The 21,010-nt window shown below is 40.6% G+C and overlaps 2 protein-coding genes across 5 annotated transcripts in view; one reads left to right on the top strand and one right to left on the bottom strand.

Moving 5' to 3' along the window:
- The window catches only part of LOC116789824 (cyclic AMP-dependent transcription factor ATF-5-like), a 17,557-nt gene extending 5,852 nt beyond the window's left edge, over positions 1 to 11,705 (top strand). For 2 of the 4 annotated variants that reach the window (XM_032694056.1, XM_032694057.1), the window contains exon 3: positions 11,248 to 11,705. In XM_032694056.1, coding sequence (XP_032549947.1) covers positions 11,248 to 11,388 — 141 coding nt within the window. In that variant the 3' untranslated portion in view covers positions 11,389 to 11,705. Of the gene's footprint in view, positions 1 to 1,527; positions 1,692 to 5,637; positions 5,715 to 5,802; positions 6,125 to 11,247 lie in introns of those variants that run through there. The other 2 variants (XR_004358167.1, XR_004358166.1) reach the window with 2 other exon arrangements.
- ERCC3 (ERCC excision repair 3, TFIIH core complex helicase subunit) lies at positions 875 to 21,010 on the bottom strand. The gene is made up of 15 exons (XM_032694047.1): positions 20,918 to 21,010; positions 20,623 to 20,828; positions 19,323 to 19,559; positions 18,631 to 18,680; positions 17,206 to 17,341; positions 16,844 to 17,008; positions 15,609 to 15,813; positions 14,381 to 14,695; positions 13,026 to 13,210; positions 9,672 to 9,874; positions 6,153 to 6,249; positions 5,848 to 5,965; positions 4,983 to 5,101; positions 2,309 to 2,461; positions 875 to 1,685 (listed from the first exon to the last, which is right to left on the bottom strand). The coding sequence occupies exons 1-15, from the start codon at positions 20,934 to 20,936 to the stop codon at positions 1,551 to 1,553; spliced, it is 2,343 nt and encodes a 780-aa protein (XP_032549938.1). The 5' UTR covers positions 20,937 to 21,010; the 3' UTR covers positions 875 to 1,550.

Below are 21,010 nucleotides of genomic sequence, written 5' to 3'. Positions count from 1 at the left end.
GCAGAGGGACACTGGCTGACTTGCTCAGCTAGCTCACTGTCACAGGCCCCTCCCATTATACTAAATTATCATTTTGCTACTAACTGTTGCCACTGCAGCTGGTCCAAAATACTATCAGAACTAAATAACACTTTAAACTGGGGAGAGGAAATCAGCACCACAATACTGCACATTCATCTCTTCCATATAAGCCACTCAAGCACTGGCTGGTTCCAGGTTGCGAGGCAGAAGACTCAGCACAAGAGAAAGAACCATGTGTTACAGGGTAGGGCTCTGAGCCCAGAGTTTAAACTGAAGCAATTCAGTTCCCTTTTCAAAATTACCTGATTCTCAGACTGAAAACAAGCACCAGCTCTTCTGAATTCTGCTTCCAGTATTTCCACACTCTCAATTTGTGAATTCATGCTAATAAGAAAGAGAATTGGTGTTTTTCTGAAGAATATTTGTCATCTAACCAGGATAGCCGTACCATACATGCTCCTTCCAGTATGGTAAAGATTTATACTAACCTAGTTTGAACCAACACATCAAGATGAACATTCTTTCAAAGGTTGTTCCTAAAGCTCTATCAGCAAAAAACCCCCACCTCATAATACAACACCAGGTAGTGTAACTGTTACAGCATTAAGCAGATGTTATTTAAAAAGCATTCTTCTGCCGCAAACGACCACCATTTCTCCTCTAATTTTCTAGAATTATATTGCAGTCTTCATTAAAAAAAATGCAAACTCAGTAATCTTTCCTTCATGCATTCTTCCAACTCACCTTGTTAGAAGTCAAAGTGCTTTTTGATTCAGTAATAACTTCTGTGGTGACACTGCACTGTTTAGCAGTTACGATGGTTTTATTGCAGGGTTAATAAACAGAATATAAATGACAAGGGAAACAGCTTTTATTTTAGCAACTTCTCAACAGTAAGAAGAAAATGAGGAAAACAGAGCACAGACTTTATTTGTATTTACTAATGCTTTCCTTAAGTTTACTTTGGAAAGAGAGTCTCTCTTGTCTTCAAACTTCAAAATATTTCTGACCAATTTGTTAGAATTTTAAGACAGGTTAAGTCACAAGTATAAATTAGCTCCCAGTTTAAAAATATTACATAAAGTGCTCCTTCCAGGATTTGTTCAGCTCAATGAATGATTTTTATTTAAGCATTTAAAAAAACAGTATTTTGTTGAGCAAACACAATAATCAGATAAATAATATTTCAAACATCAGTACAAACTTCATTTACAAAACCTTTTCAGAATTCTTCTGAAAAAGAGTCTTCAGCTGATAAAAATAAAATCTATTAATTACCCTGAAAACCAGACAGGTATAACCAGGATCCAATCACTGGACAGTATTATTCCTGTGGTAAGATTTAGTTCCTTCTTTCCTTTCACATTCATCCATGTGAGCACATACTTTGCTAAGTAAATATGTGGCTATACAGATTCATATAAAAAAATTCTTTTAAAGGACCTGTCAGAAATTTCAATTCCATCTTTTCAGTTAAGGAAGCAGGTATACGGATCCACAGTTTTAACAGAACGCACACGTGGAGGGCATCACTTTCGGAAGCGTTTGAACAGCGGGTGGATGTGTTTATTTGTAGATGCCTTACTCCGTGAGGAGTGGTATTCCATGTAAACAGTGTCATCTGCTCCAGACATCGAGCTCATTGTGCCTGTTCGACGGGACACCTGCAGGTACAAGGAGAATTGGCACGTTCTTAGTGTGTGATCAGACAGACCAGCTCTAACCTACTGACACCCACTGGCTACTGGGCAGCACTGCCCACTGAGTGACCCTAATGCCAAAAAGCCAAACAAGTTCTTCTACTGAACAAAAGTGGCCCTTATGCTTCTGCACTCTGGGCATGAGGAAATGAGAGCATGATTCAAGGAGCATAGTGCCACACACAAAAAAGTATATGCTGTGACATATTTGTGTCCTAAAGTTTTTAAAAATATTTTCATATTTGCATGTGACTTAGGAGATATACCTGAAGATCTGTAACAACAGATGTGTCATCTTCTCCTTCAAATATGACAGAGGACATTAATTCCATATCAAATTTCTTCCTAGTGCTCAAAAAGTGAATTATTCCAATAGCTAAAAGCTAATGCAGCTTAAAAAAATAAATCTGTTCTCTAATGTTTCATAAAAGATACCAGGTCTAATGCTGTCTAATGACAGCTGTCTAATTTCCATTCAGTTCTGTGTGTAATGCTGTCTAATGACAGCATTACACACAGAACTGGATGGAAATTAAATGGTCCGGTTCTGTCCCATCTGTGGACATCCTTTTCAGAGAATTCATTACCTGAGCTGACTTTGAACCATATTCTCCAGCAACTACTTCCTCCTCAGCATCCAGATCGGATGCTTGCAGGACTTTCTGGAGAAGCTGCTGCTGTTCTTCTTTGGTTGAAAATGAAAGTTCTTCTTCCTCCATGCCTGCCAGCTTTGTTATTACCTAAGAAATAGAGCACAGTACAACGTGAGGGCTCTTCCTCCTCATTGTTAGCTATTCAAAACCAAGACAAGGATTTCTGATTCCATATCCTGTTGGAACTGTCTTTGACTTTTATTAATGGTCTAAACAGCTTAACACTACAGACAGCACAGATACATATAAAATCTTACTCAGTGGTGTACATATACATACATATAGCTGGAAATGAAAAATACAAAGCTTTGGAGGAAGAAAAAAGAAAAGAAAACAGAAAAGCTCTGGGCAAATGGATGTTAGCTAAACAAAGCACATATATTTCAGATGCGTATTCAACTCACTGTAAGGTCAGCATCACACTGTGGGCTCTAGAATTGTCTGGTTTAAGAATTAGTACTTTAACAAAAATAATCCACTAGCTTTACAGAGACTGAGACTTTTAGCAGTAAACATTCAGGAAAATATGGGGGGAAAAACCCTAACAAATTGAGATGTACCGTCAGTTGCTGACAGACAGTGCCACAACCTGCAACAGAGCATGAGCAGCAGAGAAAAATTACTCCACCCTTTGACTGTTTAGATATCAAGTAACTTCGGTTTGGTTTGTTCTCCTTGAAATTCCTAGTAACTCATCTGAAAACTACGGGTGCAAGGCACATGCCATCTACTGGCAGTGCAGGGCCATGGACTCCATTAGCTGACAAACTTTTTCTGAAGAACTGAAAAGCTCTCGAGCTTCTGTTATAAAGCTTTACAATAGACACCTTGGTTTCACAGCTAGAGGCATTTTGAAAAATCTCACAGTAATTTTTCCTCCATTCTGTAAACACATGTTTATACATAACAATCAGTTTTTCCACTGTTTCCAACCTGACAAGGTTTTGAAAAGGACATTCTAATTCCACCACTGATCATCTAGTGTTTCCCCTCCGCATCTTTTCTGCTTACCTCTTGAGTTAATACAATTAGAAACTAATTACCTCAGCAGTCTGGGCTGGATCTGATCACAAAGACTGGTTAAAAAATATAAATACAGTTTAAGGTAAAACAAATCCACAGTAGCTGCAAAGTACTGTTTCTAAAAAAAATGTCCAAGGTTTAAGAAACCATTTACAAAAGTGATCTGTGCTACCACATGGATAAAGGAACACTATGGTCCTTCTTGTTTGTTTAGAAGGATATGTGCTATGATAATCTCAAAAATAACCCAAAAGGTGTCAAAAAAACAATTTTAAATTGAATTAGCCTCTTTCCAGTTCTGTTTGCAAAACAGTGCTAACATGATTCATAGAATGGAAAGAATTCTCACTGCATCATTTTTTAAGCTGTCCAAAAAAATGCCACGTTTAAAGTTATCCCCAACTCTTTGATATCCAGAGTTCTTCTGCTTTTGGTTTAAAATTTATCCTACATTCAGTCTCTAAATAAAAACACAATGCAGTGACTAATAAAACTGTTTAGCTAACAAAAAAAACCCACTAGCAGTAAACTTCAAGCACTAAATTGTGTTGCTAAGACTGATATTTAAGAAGCAAAGACAAAATAAGTTATTTAGCAAAAAAATATTACTCCAGTGTTCTTTGTGATGAAAGGCAGAGAATGGAGCTATTGAGACTTGGCAAGAGAAACTAAGTGCTAAACAAAAAGTGAAAACTGTTACCCTTTTAAAAGAGTAATGAATTTTTAGTAATTTAGGAACAAAAATTCTGAAGGAGAGGACATCAGCACTGAAATAATTACCTAAAGAAGAGGTAGAGTCTCCATATTTGGAAGAATAAGAAGGCAGACATCTACTGGGAATGATTATACATATAGTTCATCCTTGCTTGGAATGAAGCAAGTTTCTTCCAGCCCTACTATTCTTTGATGCCAGCTATGACTAAGTTTGGCAAACAGAAGAAAATAGACATTGTTCCTAAACTGCAAATAAAGAACATTCCAGTACTGGTCAGCTAAAATGTTGCTGAGATTTTCACCTATAAAGACTGTGACTTGTCTGTTTTGGTGTAAGGGCCCCTTAAAGCTCTTTATGGGCTGCTCCTTACAGAGCCTGCCTGTTGTGTTCTCTTTAGCCACTAGGAAAAAGATTTTCTCCCCATAGTGAAATCCTGGTCTGACGCTAGAGCTCTTTGAAAATTATTTGTGACTTCTGAAGATTTGGAAGTTGTCTAAATTGCTGTTGGCCACTATGACAACAACAGCCAAAAACACTGCTTTATGCACAGCCAGTATGATAATCTGCAATGGGAGTCCTGCACAGATGGACAACTGAACAGGAAAAAAATCAACCAACCATGTAAGGGATGTGTGCTGCACTCCAGAGGGTGCCTGGCTGGAAGTTAACACTCACCTTTCTAGAAGCTGTACTGAGCTATTTGTATCTGTCCCCACAGATGAAAAAACAACACTGGAACAGTTCTTGCTTGCGAGAAAAACCTCCATTAATGCATTCCACAACCAGAGTTCTTAAATATTTGATCTAATACTAACATGAATGAATATGAAAATTAGGCTCCAAGTATAATAAATGGCAGGGCCAAGTTACCTTGAAGCTGTAACCCTGATCTACAAGGAACCGTTGCCGTTTTGTTGAGTATGCCATTTCCTGAGTGTCTTGGGATACAAGAGAATAAAAAAAGGCATTGTATTCCTCTGCAACCATGCCTAGGAGACAAAATAATTCAGTGATTAGTTCCACTTGGAACAATGTAACAAAGAACAAAAAAGGAATAAATGCTAAAAATAGGTGTTTAAATAAGTTGTCTCCACGAAAACTATTTGCAAAGTTTAGCTGCACCCAGACCTTGCATAAACTGATTAACACAGCATAGGAACTCCTACTCTTGTTCTTAATAATTGAGAATAGGTGAAAAAGAAAAAAAGGAAAAGGAAATGCAAATTAACACAATCATACAGGTGCTCTGAGAAGAACTTGCTTCTTTATTCTGCTAGGCAAAGTGAAAGATAAAATTATTTTTAAGTCTATTATGTAAAGAAGCAGGCAAAAGCAATGCATGTCAAAAAAGCTTAATAAAAAGAGACAAAGGGAAAGTTTAATCCATGTAAACCAAAGACTGCAGTGTTTTTGTATTAAAATAAGTAAGACAAAATACTTAGCTAAGAATTCATAGGGCTATCTGAAGTCCAGGATGTACCAGGGCTGCTTAGCATTTATTTTTTTTAACTTAATTTTCTTTCAGCTTTCCTTTTTCCTTTGGAAGTTTTCCCATCACTAAGCTTTACTGACCCAGAAGATGCTTCAAATATTCATTCACTGGTATGTAGGCATACTCTCTTTGACTAAAACATAACCCAAGGAGGATATAAAGAAACACCAAGAACATCCAGTGTCTCTGCTGCTCTAGGATACTATGATCCAAGGCCCAGAGCCCAACCACCATCTCCTTTACCTTTTTTGGCTCTCAGCACTCGTCCCAGCCTTTGAGCCTCCTGCCTTCGTGAGCCACCATGGGATGAAATCTGGATGAGAACATTGGCTTCCGGCAGATCGAAGGATGTGTCACCCACCTATAACAGAGCAACAGCCTCTAAGCAGGATCTTAATTCCACATATCACCAACAAACAATAAATACAAAGCACACCTTTCTTTGTGAGCTGCAATATGAAGATGTCAAATGCACACCGTGCATGTGTAACTTAAATAAAGTTGACTCTGAAAACAGGTATGAGGGTGCAGCGCATGTCCTCACTTACCTTGGAAATGAAAATAGTGTTGATTTTTGGATTGTGCTTGAAGTTTTGTAGAATTTGCATTCTTTCGCCCTGTGCAGTAGGGCCATATATATAGGGTCTGAAAAGAACAAAACATATGCAAATGAAATAAATTCAAGATTTCTCACTCATTTTTTATGAGGTACCATGGCAGGGAGAACAGTACACATTTGAACAGATACAAACCCAAAACATTTTGGTACAGCTTTCAGTTTACTTTTAACTTGTTTGGCTCTTCATGGCAGCTGCTCAGTGGTTTGTAGAACCCTCTGCAGCAACCCAGTCAGCCAGAAATTCTGACTGTCACAAATGTTTTGCAATTCTGAGCACCAATGAAGCTGTATATAAACAGATAGAATACATTTGCTAAGCCTACATGAAAGACTGAAGGCAGCTGTTAAAATAAAGAGATTTTTTTCCTCAAATGTACTGAGTTAGCACAGCGACAGCTGCAACCTTTGCTTCCTATTTAAACACTTGAAAATCCAGGCTTCTCTATCAAGGATACAGTGAGTGTCATAAACTGGGGCTGGATGTTGTTCTGGGAAAATTATTGTTGCTTTTAAAGCTAACCTCTTGCCCCTTCTAATACCTTCTGGGCCTAAGAACAAGGTCCCAAACATTCCATGAGCAGCTCACAGCGGCATTTCACCTAAGGTTTCTAACATTTGACAATGAATCACATGGAACAGTCAGTATCTCAGTCCTGAAGGTTCACACAAACTCTCAGTTGCCCACAGACTTCATGAGTAACTTGGACTACTCTGGATTTCCCAGGGTCTGGCTGTTTTCAGAACAGAGCTGAAAAACTAAAAAGCTTGAAACAGCAAAGCCCCCCCCACACACACACACACAAAGGCATGCAGGACAGCACTGCTTTGTCATCTGTTGCACTACTTTTCCAAATGCTGGTTAACAAGCAGTTCCAAACAACAGGAATCAAGTTCTACAGTTTCTATTTTGTTCACATTTCCATAGGTTATTTCTAACACAAGGAACCAAGTTCAAATTTTTCATTTAACATTTAATATTGCACATACATGAATGGCAGCTGAATATAAACATGCAGTGCATAGTACTAAGGTTTTCTATTCTTATCAACTAATTCTTGTGCATTGGTTCCTCTTACTGTCTTTACTACAAACTTTATTCTAGTTTGGGGGTTTTTTTGCAAAAAATCCTAGTCACTTCTAATCTAATTTTTCTATTTAGTGTACTTAACCAGGTATTTAGAAAAATACAGCTAAAAATTAAAGGTGGCAAATGAGTTAACTCTGAAAAAATACCATTATTACTCAATTAGTAGCATTCACTAATATTTTAAGTCTCCTTTTAAATTTCATTTATTATTTAGATTGTAATGGTTTTAATCCCCAAAACTTAAATGGTAGATTTAAACTGAAACTAAAGCATTTGTGAGCCTTTCTTTTCTTAAGGTCACCAAGAAGGGATTCAAAGACGTTTTATATTAAGAACAGAAAAACCCCAAGCTCCTGGCTATCAATCCTCCATTTTAAAATGCCCAGATTCTACTTGACAGTGATTCATTGACACAGATCTAAGTACTTTCCTGAACCTAGAAACATTCAATGCTAGATGGATTTTTTTTTAATTACTCATTTTCCTCACTGCAAAAAGACATTTGAGGGATTTGAAAAGACAGATACCTCTCCCATTAACTGACAAAACCACAGAGGCACAGTCCTTCAGAAACAGTGATTTAAACACAGTTCTAACACCAGTAAAAAGCAGCCAGCACATGAACTCTTCTATACTGGATGACAGACTCATGACAGACGAAAAGCTGGCTAAGCAAATTTGAATTCTATACCCCCAAAAATTACAGTCAAAATAATTCCTGTCATGTGCATGGTTTTTCCCTGATGGTTCCCCAGGACCAAAGGAAAGGGAGTTAAGGGAGGAGTCAGCGGTAACAGCCAGACCGTGGCTATCTCTCTGTCCATCCGGGAGCCCACCCACCCTGCATGCTTCCATGAGAAGTGCAGTGGGAACTGTGCCCCGCCCTCTGCACGGCACTCACCCCTAGGAGCTGAGCTGCTCTCCTCAGCACACGTGTAATTCCTGCCCCACCCAAAACAACAGTTCCCTTTCTTTTAGCTGCTCACAGCAAATGATGATACAAACATCTCTGGTTAAAACAAAGACTCCCTCACCTTCATCCAGCACTGCAAGCCTCCTTTTTTGGTAACACTGACAGCCAGATAATCTGGAGCTCCATGAATGATGAGAGAACACCAAAAGGGAGCACCTACTATTTCTTCAACTGGTTTTCCTGCCACGCTTCTGTTGCATCTACCCCACTTACAACTGCTGTGCTATGTAGCATCACCCCTCCCAGCATGCCCTTTGCTAAAGGCTTTGTCTGTGGTGCACTGAACACTGCTAGGGGCATTCCAGAGGCATCATTACAGCTAATCTCTGTCCAGACAGATTAAAAAAATTATGAAAGAGACCATAGGTGTTGGAATTCATCCAGCACCATTAGCTTGGCTTGCTCTTTGATGTCAGAGCATGCCAGCACCACACGGCTCTTAAAATACACTCAGAACTGATCATGAATTTTGGAAGTTGGAAAATGGAATTTGGAAAGTGTAAGACGTGTTTTGCTAAGGAGTACTGCTGAAATTCCTAGACATTAAATCATACACCTTCCAAATGCCCCACGGCTTTCAGCAAGCAAGACACTCTTTGGGTTTGTCAAAGAACAGATGAGGCCAACTTCTATGCTTATGTTCCCCAATAATCTCTGTGCCTGATCCTGGCAAACTCTCCCTGATCATTCATACCCAAACCCTACAAACACACTGATGCTGATCCCTCATTAAACTCTATTTGTACAACCTTCCATAACTGCACCCATGTTACAGGCATTTAAGGTAGCCAGGAGCTCTCAGGAGAAATATACTCCTTTTGTTTATTAAACAATTACAACAGTTCTAGGCAGTGTACTGGTACAGCACACATCCCCAGAAAACTTGTCTTAGTTTTTTTAGACAGGGTTGAGACCTTTTGACAGCCTCAAGAGGAAGGCCCTGGGTCCCAAAAGACCTTCAGAGATCCAGAGTGTGCATATTTGAAAACCTATGTCTCAGAGACAGGGGAAGCTACCATTCATCAAACAGTTCTAGTGATATTTTTAGAAGTCCCTCCTTTTTCAACTGGATCATGATGAAGATGATGATAATAACAACAAAAATAATAACAGACGGAGAAATCCTGTCCTTAACAGAAATACCGGATGTAAACTTCTCTGAAACAAGCGCTAAACAGAGATTCTTTTCAAACTGTTCTACACAGAAATAATGTTGCAGTGCCAGTAATATCCATCCAAAAATACCCTCCTGAGCTCCTTTTTATACAGGAGGATTGGAATTACAGCATTACAAGAAATATCAAAGACTGTTGAAAGCTATGAGATTGCAAGGAAATTTTCATGGAAGGAGAAAAACAACAGTGCCATCGTTGGTTGTGAACACTTACTTCCCAAGTCTGACTGCATATTCCTTCAGTGCAAACACATTGTCAGCAAATACGATGATTTTGTCATTCCGTCGCTCATGAAACTTAATCAGGAACTGGCAGGCTCTGAATTTATTTGGGTTCATGGTGTACAGCAGTATCCTTTTCTTTGTTTTGATAGCTACATATTCTCTGTAAAATTCAGGTGACATCGGGCACCAGACCTACGATTAGAAAACACACACACACAAATTAACCCTCCGTTATTTACTCATTTTATTCCAGTGGGAATAGAAAAAATATTGGGACGATAATGGATTAGCACTTCCTGTATAGCGCAGACCACAGGTTTTAACACAGTAACTTCTGTATCAAAATGAAAGCAACCAGTTGGTGTAGTCTCCAGCACTGCCAAAATCTGTTTAACCTCATCAACATTTCAGCCTTCTGAAATGCTTTGGCATTGAGATCAAAGACAGAAATAGGCAGTGGGACTGGAACAAGACTGAAAGACAGTTCCTTTATGTTTCATACTTAAGTAATCTAGTGAGCGCTACTACTTGTTTGAGAGCAACCAAAGGAATGAACTGTCTGTATCATTTCCCTGTCACAGAAGTCAAAGCTTTTTCCATAAAAATTTTTATCCATATTCTGAAAGCTGAGACACATTTAGTCTTCATTACAGAACAAATTTACCAATTTTTTTTCATATACCCACAAAGGAGTGACCTTTATTTTAACAGCTAAAGTCTAGAACTTCCAAAACACTAGGAGTGATTAGAAGTTTTCAACATAGTATCATAGTACTCCACAAGTCTAGGCTTATTTTTTCTACTGTAGCATGAAAATAGAAGAAATTATGAAGTTTAAAATTTTATGCCAATGATATTATCCTATCAATAGTATATAATCATATGATCCACAGGGCATACAATTTAGAAAACATTCACTCTGCTGTATATGGGTTATTCCCCCATATCTATATTAACAAAATACTGCAGAGAAAAGTCTCTTTAATAACCACCATTCAGCTGAGGAAGTTAAGTGATAATTTGCAGTTTATTTAAACATGAATTGTTCCATACTGTTAATAACTAATTTTTTGTTTCAAAACATTTTTTCCAGTGAGTTAAATGCTAGATTATGCATTTTTCATTCCTTGACTACGTTAAAAATAAATTTATGCACTGAATAGGCTCTGTTGTTATCCTGTGCTGTCTGAATGAAAGACTTAAAACTTTTGAATCAGAAGTGAATTATATCAAAGTGACAATGAGATATGAATACTGAATATCTGACTGCAGTAAAAAATTTCATCTATTGCTCAATACCTCTTACTACATGGCAAACCCAATATATTTTGTATTTGCATTCTCTTCTGGATTCGAAAATGGGTAAGATCTACTTCTCATCCCAGTGATATCTTCATTTTTACATTTTGCAAGACACACACTCCAAGCCAAAAATTTAGTACAGCTGCTCAGAAAGGGATTATCTGTAAATTACAAAACTTTGAAAATGCAAGTAAAGAACAGGTTTGTTGTATTCTTCTAAACTTTGTGTAACTTTTTAAACTGTGCTGTTTGTTCTTTTTTAGAGCAGTGGAAGAGCAGCACCCACAATGACCATGACCTGCCCTGTCAGACATCTGCACTGCCCTCTCTGGCCACCTGGAGAGAACTGTGCTCCAAGAGCAAACCAGACACCTTTCCTGGCTGTAGAGAACAAGCCAAGTTGACTAAAGATGCTACTGCTCGATAACACATCAAGAAATATACAATATACAAATATACAATGAACAAATATACAATGCAGTTGTGCATGTATTGGACTTGTTATTTATCAGCCATCAATTCTGGGGTTTTTTTATGATTTGGTTTTGGTATGCCATCTAATGTCAGTTCAAAATATTGGCCTAAAGAATATAAATGTGCAGAATTTTCCCATCATTCACAACAAAACACAGCCCATGCTTCACTTTTCAATGACTAAAGGGCAGTTCAGGGATTGAGAAGAATTCTGCTCACAAGGCAAAACTACCCAAAGTGCCTAAATGGGTAACTCTGAATTTGAGGACTGGTTACTCCCCCTTCAACCTAGTTATTTTCTAGGTGCCCTTCACTTGCATTCTGCAAGTTCAAAACACTGGGTTTTTTCCTTCTGCAACCTCCAGTTTGCAAAGTGTTCAAAAAGGATGACAGCTGACCTGCATCTGCATCTTTTATTCCAGTACTAGAGCTAGGAAGAATTGCATGAAATTAGCAAGACAGGCTTAAAATAAACCACAAGAACAGTAACAATAACAACAACAAGAAGACAAAAAACCAAAACAACAAAAAGACCAACACAGAAAATCCCCACAAACAATGGGGAAAAAATTCCCCCAAAACCCAAAGAGACAAGAAACAGTTATGAAACTACCATAGCACGTTGTAGCTGCTAAAACTTTCATTCAGTCAGAGTCTGGATAAGTTCATGAAAAAGCAATCTACTGATATTTACACAGGAACCACGTACAGCTTGTAAATAATGGAGAGCTTGGAGACATGACAGGAAAAGTAACACATACGTTTGCCCTGTTTTTATACTCTTCCCTAAGTATCTGCATTGTCAATTATTAGAGCCAATACATTAAGTCAGACTTTTAGCCTGACTCAGAAATTACTTCAACATCCTAATGTGCCTGTGTGAAAGACTTCCACTTCTCTGATACCAGATTTTTCTCTCACCCATATGCTGGAAAGAACAGAGTTCACACCATTATATTGGAAAGAAATGGTGAGATTCAGTCCTATGTTTTCAAGTTTCACCCTCATACATTCAGGTTTGAAATAAGCAGGTGTTTTCTTACGTTTTTTAAAATTTCTACTACCCTTCTTTGTTTTAAGAGTTACAAGAATTTTTCTCAACAACTACAGACTGTCTACCAGGTGCTGTCTCCAGAAAGCAGGTTCCAGCACAGCACCTGATGTTACACTCATCATAACACGACGTTAAGCTACCGCAGAGAACTGACTTTAAGATACAAAGTCAAATAAGAGAACATGAATGTCAACTGCATCAAACCAGGTCTACAGCAGTGCACTGTTCACATTTCCAAATGCTGACTGCAACACAGCTGATCAAGCACCACAATCCCCACAAACAGAAAGAGTGCTGAAGTCACTCCAAAGAACATGTGGCTACTGGATTTGTCCCATGTTCATACTGACCTGCGACAGCCTTGCCTAAGCTACAAAATAAATGAAAAGTCATAAGGGCAGCTGTTTTTCCCAGTTAAATACTTATACTTTTATACATCTTCCTTAAAAAAAATAACAAAAAGTTATAAGCATACTAAATAAACACTAGAAGTACCAAAAAGCAGAGCATCACCTCAGCACACTGGACTTTAGCAATGTAGCCACTGTTCTGCAGTTCCATCCAGTTGGCTTCATAGAGCTTTGGTCCAATCAGGAAGTTCAGGTCAACAATTTTATCATCTTCTCTGACCAGGGTAGCAGTCAGCCCCAGTTTACAGTGAGCTTGTACAATAGTGAGCACACGTCTGAACATTTTTGCTAAGAAATGCAAGACAAATTTTTTGTTTACTTTCCTGAATGGTTTTAGAAGACAAATACTGCAACTTAAAAAAAAAAACAAACAAACACTTTCATCAACTCCTGAGCACAGAGCAAGCACAGCATTGGGAAATTGTATCCCATTTCACATACACTCCTAACAAATCTGTCTTACAGCAAAACTTCACACTGATTGCACCTTTAGTTTGCATTGTCAGTGTACTCTGAAAATCCATGTAAACCTGAAATCTTTATTATTTCACATTCCCCAAAAGAAAATTAATATATTCAGAGGTAACATGGTTTAGTTTAGGTCTATATTATTTCCTAGAAAGGACTATGACACAAGGATTTTTGGCTGATTGCCACATTCAGGACTTGTAGGATATGGCAGAACTACTCATCTTTAGTATTGCTAGAGATCACAGAGATGCCATACCTTCATTTTTATGAAACCAAGAAAGAACAAAAGTGACAGAACAGTGCCAGCACTGTGCTGCTTTAATAAAATGGCAGTTAATCATCAAGGTCTACTTCTGAAACCTATTATTTCTGTAGACATCAAATTATATTCAAATGAGAATAAGGTATAGCAGCTAACAGAATCCTGGGTGGTATTTTTAGCCAGCATTATTCTACAGACACTTTAATACTACATTATTGCTTTCCAGTAGAATAGATCTCAATTACATAGTAATTTCAAAGACAATAGCTATTTCTGGATGGTAATTATTATAGTTATTCAGACTATATTGAGCAGAAATAGATATTAAAAGCTAGCCTGCAGTGCCACTGCATCTCAGAAGAAAATAAGGCAGATTAATTCCTCTCCTGTTCAAACATAGCACAATTATACAAATGTAATTCATGTATTTTAAGAGCACTTTATCAACCTGCACATAACCTGTACTCTACACTGCCATTATAGAAAACACAGTGTCCAATTTGAAGGATTTCAGAAAACTAACGGTCAGCTAAACTGCATAGTATCAGGGGAAAAAAAAGAAAAAAGAAGTAGAACGAAGCAGATTACTGGTCTCAAAACCCTAAGCCATGGGTTTACTCACTACATGAATCAGGCAAAAATCAGCAAAAAAACACCACTTCTGAAAGAGCAGAGTGACATTAACATGGCATGTCATACAAAAGGTTTGCAGGCCCTTTCCTTACCAGGGATAGTGTGTACTTCATCAAGTATCATAAGGCCCCACTCTTGACTTTTAAGCCACTCCATTACTCTTTCTGCTTCCCAGGACCTTTTTGTCGTGTGCCCCAACATGGAATATGTGCTGATGGCAACAGAACAGCCAATGGGCTTGTCTTTGGCATCAGAGGTGAACCGACAGATCTGGCTGTCATCGATGGTGGACCACATCTTGAACTGGGCCTTCCACTGCTCCACGGACACTGCAGAATTCCCGAGCACCAGGCACCGCTTGCGGACAGTACATGCAGCTGTCACCCCAACCAGAGACTTGCCAGCACCTGCAGGGCAAGAGCAGTGACATTCATTAGTCATCTCTCAGGTAGAGAGTAGGAGGCAAACAGAAGAGCAGAGGAGAACTGTGAGAGGATATGAAATCATGCAAGGACAAGTTCCTTGTTGTTTCTTTGCTGCAACAATCTTAAAGAAATGGAATACTTGTTTCTAAAAAAAAAAGAGTGGATTGTCTACTGGACACATAACTGCATTTTCTCAAGAAAATAATTGTAAACAACGGCTTTGACAATCAGAGGCAATCATTTTTGATGCTTTTTAATTTCAAAAGCATGTTAAATTACAGGTGGCTAAAGAAAGCTTCCCCAGAGGTGATCTACTCTGTCTCTCCCAGTTATGTGCATTCTCCCACAAAGAAGTCCTTAGATCTTCCCATTCCTCCTTCACACTTCTTTTCCATTGCTTCCCATACGTTGTCCCAGCCTGCACATTCCTCATTTCTACCTCAATCTCCCCTGCCCAAAACTTGTGCACATGAGCTCTTTTCTTCCTTAGAACCCTCACCACCTTATGCCACATTTGTATGCACAGCTCCACCCCGTCTCCCTATTCCTAACCAAGGAACAAATGATGCCAATGCCAACAGCTTTACATTTCACTGGCAGATGAGCAGAGCTGACAAGAGGGTGCAGTGAAAGTGTGAATGGCAACCTGAAGGTACCACGGTCACCCACCAGCTCCAGCTCCACAGTCCCTGCAGGGACGCTAACACAGTTCTGTTAACTGGTTCTCCCTCAGCACAGCCTTGCCACCTGCTCCTAAAACCCAACAGGACTCTGCACACTGGTACCAGAACAGTTCCTGCTGCTCTGTGAAATCCAAGAAGTTGTCATATTTGGAATTCCCTTTACCAAAGGCAAATAAAGAACAAAACCCCTGAGTACCAACATAGAAACTTACCACATGGCAAGACAATAACACCAGACCTGGCTCGTCCATTTCCAAACATCTTCCTTAGGCTTTTCTCTTGATAGGGCCTGAGGACAGCAGTAGGTTTCAGATCTATATTAATATCAGGATTCACGGAATCATTTCTGAAATCATATTCTGCCAGCAAGGGGTACTCCAAATGGATACAACGCTTCTGAAGTTCTTCAATCATCTCCTAAAGAGGAAACAAAGCTTCAGATGGTAAATTCTCCATATCTGAATTAATTCTTTCTTTTATTTTTTCCCTAGAAACAACTAGATGATATAGTACCAAGTGAAGTTACTTCTATTTTTTATGCTTATGAAGTCTGCAAGAGTTAAGGTTGATTCCAGAAACTTTATCTGTGATCACCCCTGCCCCCTCAAATATTTTAAATAATAGTCATTATTAGAGAGGCCTTTTTAGGCAGATGGAAGAGCATAATGCATTCATCTCGGATGTGTTGCTTATCTGGCAATGACTAAACTACACCCTGAAGTCCTACAACATTGAGCTCAGTAACAGACACAAAGGGTTCTGTGTGTTACACAGAAGGACCTACTAAAGCTGCACATCTGTTATCCTGAAAACCTCCATACCCTGGTATGGAAGTTATTCCACCACAATGACAGGCTGAGTCAATCACCAAGAGGTTGTTGGTTTGATTTGAGTGTTTTAAAACAAACAGAACATCTATTAAGTTATCTTCTTCTATAAATTCTTTTTCCCCCAGTAAGCCACCATTAGAATCACGAAGTCCAAAAACAACTTGAAAAATTCTACAAAAGCTCTCTGAAGGTCAAGCAAGGACTGTGCTCCAATGTCCAGCTCTCCTTCTTAAGTAATGAACTTGGAACCACCAAGAGTTCCTTCTGCAAACATGAATCACAAAACAAAAAACCTCTCTGAAAGCAGCCCTCCACTGAATTCTCGCTTGTCTTGCGCAGAGAAACGCTCAGCCCCATGGGACAGGAACCTCCCTCAGCCCCTGAACCTCTCTGGTCTGTGAGCACTATGCAGGCAGCAGAGGAACAACACACAGCCTGCCACCCCCTGTAGGAAGATTCTTCGATTTTGGAAGGCAAAAGGAAAGAAATGTTAATGACTCCCAGTGATCCCCCCTAGCAAACAGAGAGCCACAGCACTTCCCATTCAGTTCTCATGCTCACATGCAAGTCCTGGCACATTCCCCAAAGCTACAAATGCAGAGGCTAAAATACCATACCTGCTTGACTTCAAAAGACACTGTCTGTGTTTCCTCCTCCTCCTCCTCATCTTTGTCCATCTGTTCATAAAACTCAAATAAGTCAGCTGGGACATCTGGCTTATTCTGAGTATCTGTTCCCTGTGATGTTGATGGACCAAGGCCTCCTTCACTGGATTTGGCAATCTGAAATAGATGGACATGAATTTTCACCAAGGGTTTCATCAGAGACTTACTCTGGCCTCCCCCCCCTCACAAACTTATGCTCATTAATGTTGCGGGTAGAACTCGCTGATACAACAAACAAATAACCACTCCAATCTACTCAAGAGTTTATCTGCCTTGATCTCACTGCAGTAGTTTTAGAACATGCCCAAACATACCGCTGATTTACTCGTGAATGTCTCCGTAATGAGCTCTGTTTCTTCACCCTCAGCATTTCTCAGGCGACAGTCTTTAATTACGTGGTCTTGCAGAAGCTGCTGAATAACATCAGGGTGGGTACTTTCCACAAAATACCTAAAATTAAAGAACAAAGAAAAACATTTTTATGAACTAATCAACTCAATAACTCATAGGAAGAGTGGCAGAGATGCTTAAATACACAGTTGTCCCAGATGCACTCTTAAGCATCCAATCTTGGGGTGCTAATTTAAAAACAGAGACATTATGGCAACCAAAATTTTTAAAGATGCCTCATACCAAAAGCATCATGTACTTTGCAGCTATCCATCTTGCTCAAACGTTCTCTAACATAAGTGGGAAAACTCCAGCAGAATTGCCCAGAGCTCTCACATACATGTCTTATTTGTGACTGCGACACAAGTCAATTTTTTTGAGATTGAACTGAGGTGAGATTGTGAAAACACTGGATGTGGTGTTTTGAAGTCCTGTCTACAGCACCAAAAAAAGCACAAAAGACAAAAATCCAAAACTTCCAAAACACAAACCACCTAAAAATTTAAAACTAATGCATCCTGGAGATTCATCAATAATGATGCTGGTTTGAGATCATAGGTAAGATATGAGCCAAGAGAGACTTAAGTGGTATGAGAGAAATCTCAGAAACAAAAAAGCTTGCCAGTAACACCAGTGCTAGTTCTACCCAAAGCAGCAGGTTCAAAAAAGCAGCAGCACAAGCAGAGCATTAGATTATAGTCCCAGGGCTTATCTATGGCTGTCAGACCACAGAGAATTTAGGAAAAAAAAATAAAAGGAGAAAGAGAAAACACATGCAAGTTACAGACATGGTCTTCTGGTTCATGCTGTCTCCTTCCTTTCCCTCCCTACTGCAGAATCACAGGTTTAGATACATGAGCTGACCTCTCGAGGTCCCTTCCAGCATTGTCCTCTAGGAACTTAGTCACAAGCACCCACCTCTTGCCAGTGAATTTGCTTATCCTTCCTGAGTAACGGATTAAAAGTCAGAATACACAAGACTGCGGGACATTGTGAAAAACTTGTCTAACCAGGTTCATGTAAATTAGGAAGGAAGGAATGAAACAATGATCTGAAAACCTAAGGATATATTGCAAGTCCAAGCAATAAAGAAACAAGCCAGAATATCAAATTTGCAACCTACTTTAAAAAATATTACAATAACCAGCACTAGCTCAGGACATCCAAACTGAATTCACTGGCTAATGTATTAAATACTTCCAGCAGCTGTAAAAGTGATCCTGTACCCAGAGCTGCTACACTCAGCTGGGAGCTGTGAGACTCAAGAGCTACTGAGAGCACTCACTCACACACAGGTCTGTGTTTGAAAGGCTTCCTCTGCCACAAGAGTTAAGGAAGAAGCCACTCACCTGTTATGTTTCAGAACCAGCTTCACCTTCCCGTAGCTGACAGTACACAGCTACAAACAAACACAGCAGTCGTTAGGAACATGCAAAAGAGCAATTCCACGTTTGGGACCAAACGCTGCAATGGGTTTAGGGCTTTGTGGGGAAGCATGTTACCACAAAACATTTACTTGCAATGCTGTTCTGATCATGGAACAAATCTGAAAAGGTATTTTCAGAAGACGCTCACATCATCTCATGCAGGAAATCAGTCACAGGTATTCAGTTTTTATATCTAATTCCAATCTGCTTCCAAGACTGTGAGAACACAGTTACAGGATAAGGCAGGCTATGTCTTATAGTGCCCAGCTATTCCAGGCTGCTTCCCACACTCATAATCTTCCTCAAGTGCAAATCTGAGGAAGCTCCCCCCACGTACAATTCCTACTGGCTAAAAGTATCTACACAGACACTTGGATGTATTTTTTTGTAAAAATGTATAAACCCCACACAGAATATATTATGGAAATAGTGTATGTGCAAAAAAAACACTTTAGAAGAAGACAAAAGATAACATTCTCTTGAAACAGTGACAGAATATGACAGTTAAAAACAACGAATAATTAAAAAACAATAAATCAATTAGGCAGAGGCAAAAAGAAAGGATTTCATTAGTAGCAACAGATGTACTTCCAATGCCAATAAAACAGCCTTACCTTGATAAACTGAATTATTCCATCTGGGACACCAGTCTTGCTCAGTTTTTGCAAATACTCGGTGATATCACTTGTCTGTAAACCGACACTGACTGCAGCATACAGGGAGTAAGCAGTCAGCTTGTACTCGTGAATGTGGGTGGGTCTGCACACAGGCTCAGCAATGGCAACCAAAAAGTCCTGTGCATATTTGTAAACTGGAGAAAACGCTTCCAGAAAAATATGGCCATCAGGAGCCTGTAGAAATAATAAGAAATGCTCAGGGCACAGCAGTACTGGTTGAATGAATCAGGGATTTCCTATGAAGTAGCCATAATGACACAGTGACAATCTGCTATTTAGGTAGTAAGACACTATTGGGTTTCAAAAAAAGGGTTTGCCCTAATGAATTTACAAGAACACACGAGATGCAGAAACATAAATTTTGTCCTCTGAAAGGGTCCAGACGTTAATTTGTCCATGTCCCTTCCATGGCACTAAGAATAAACCACACCCAAATCGATAAAGCTTTTCCCAACTGATTGGTCCTTTTTTAATGCTAAACAAATGGCTTGAGCAGATGCAAGCTTCCAGCCCCATTCCCCTGAAACAACAAAACTCCTCACTCATTTTACATAGAAGGAATGAATGGAGGGGGAAAGGAGGCACTTGGGTGTCATAGCACTTGGTGACAGGTACCCTGCAGACGCTGCCAGGGCAACCACCTCTTCTCTAGATGCTGCGCCACTGGCCAGGCCTTGGGCTGGTTTACTAAGGTCCCTTTCAGAACAGAGAAAACAAACAGCACCAGTTACGGAAAACGGGACCAGACTGTCTTAAAGCTGTTTCACTCCAACAAACAAATCCTGTCGCTGCATCGCTGCAACAAGTTCCACTCGTGTCATCAGCCAACGCGCCTCTACGGGCTGTTCTACGGCTCACCCAGAGACGTCTGGCTTTAGGTGCTCCACGGTACCCCCGCGGAAAGGGGGGCCCGGCAGCGGGGCCCTGCCTGGCGGCTGCTGGGCTGTGAGCAATTCCCTGGGCATTCCCGGGGGCTCCCATCCCGGGTGTCCCCGCACAGGCGCTGCAGGGGCCGCCCCGCCCCGCAGCAAACCCCGCTTTCAGCGCTCCGAGGCCACTCCGGGGCTCTACCCCCCGCACATCCCGGCCTGCCCGGGGCGTCCCCGCCCGGCCCCGCAGCGGTCCTGGCTTCTCCATGGGGGAAATCCCGGTCCCTGCCCGTGTCCCGCACTGACTCCGCCACGGGCCCGGCTCCCAGCGCGTCCCACGCCTGGGCACCGCCGCCCCCCGCACGCACCACCCAGAGGGGCCGCGAGTGGTGATCGGCCTTCAGGGGCATCTGCAGCCGGTAGTCCTTGGCCCCGTACTCGTCCACCTTGGTGCCGCTCTCCTCCACCTGCTTCCCCGCCGCCGATGGCACCGCCTCCTGGGGCTCCTTCCCGGTACCTTCGTCCTCATCGTCTTCATCGTCGTCGTAATGGCGCTTTTTGGACTTCTTCTTATCTGGGAGCAGAGCGGGAGCTGTGACGAGCCCCCCTCAAGGGCCCCCCAAAAGGTCCCCGCGCCCCCAATCCCGTCCCGGCCCCTCTCACCCCGCTCCTTCCTGCCCATGGCCGCCGCGCGCCGCGCTGCGCCCGCCAGCGCGTCACTTCCGCACGGCCCGGGGCGGGGCGGGAGGGCGGGAG

Source organism: Chiroxiphia lanceolata, chromosome 7 (assembly GCF_009829145.1).
Source record: "Chiroxiphia lanceolata isolate bChiLan1 chromosome 7, bChiLan1.pri, whole genome shotgun sequence".
In the NCBI taxonomy this organism is placed as follows: domain Eukaryota; kingdom Metazoa; phylum Chordata; class Aves; order Passeriformes; family Pipridae; genus Chiroxiphia; species Chiroxiphia lanceolata.
This window is presented reverse-complemented; position numbering and strand designations above follow the sequence as displayed.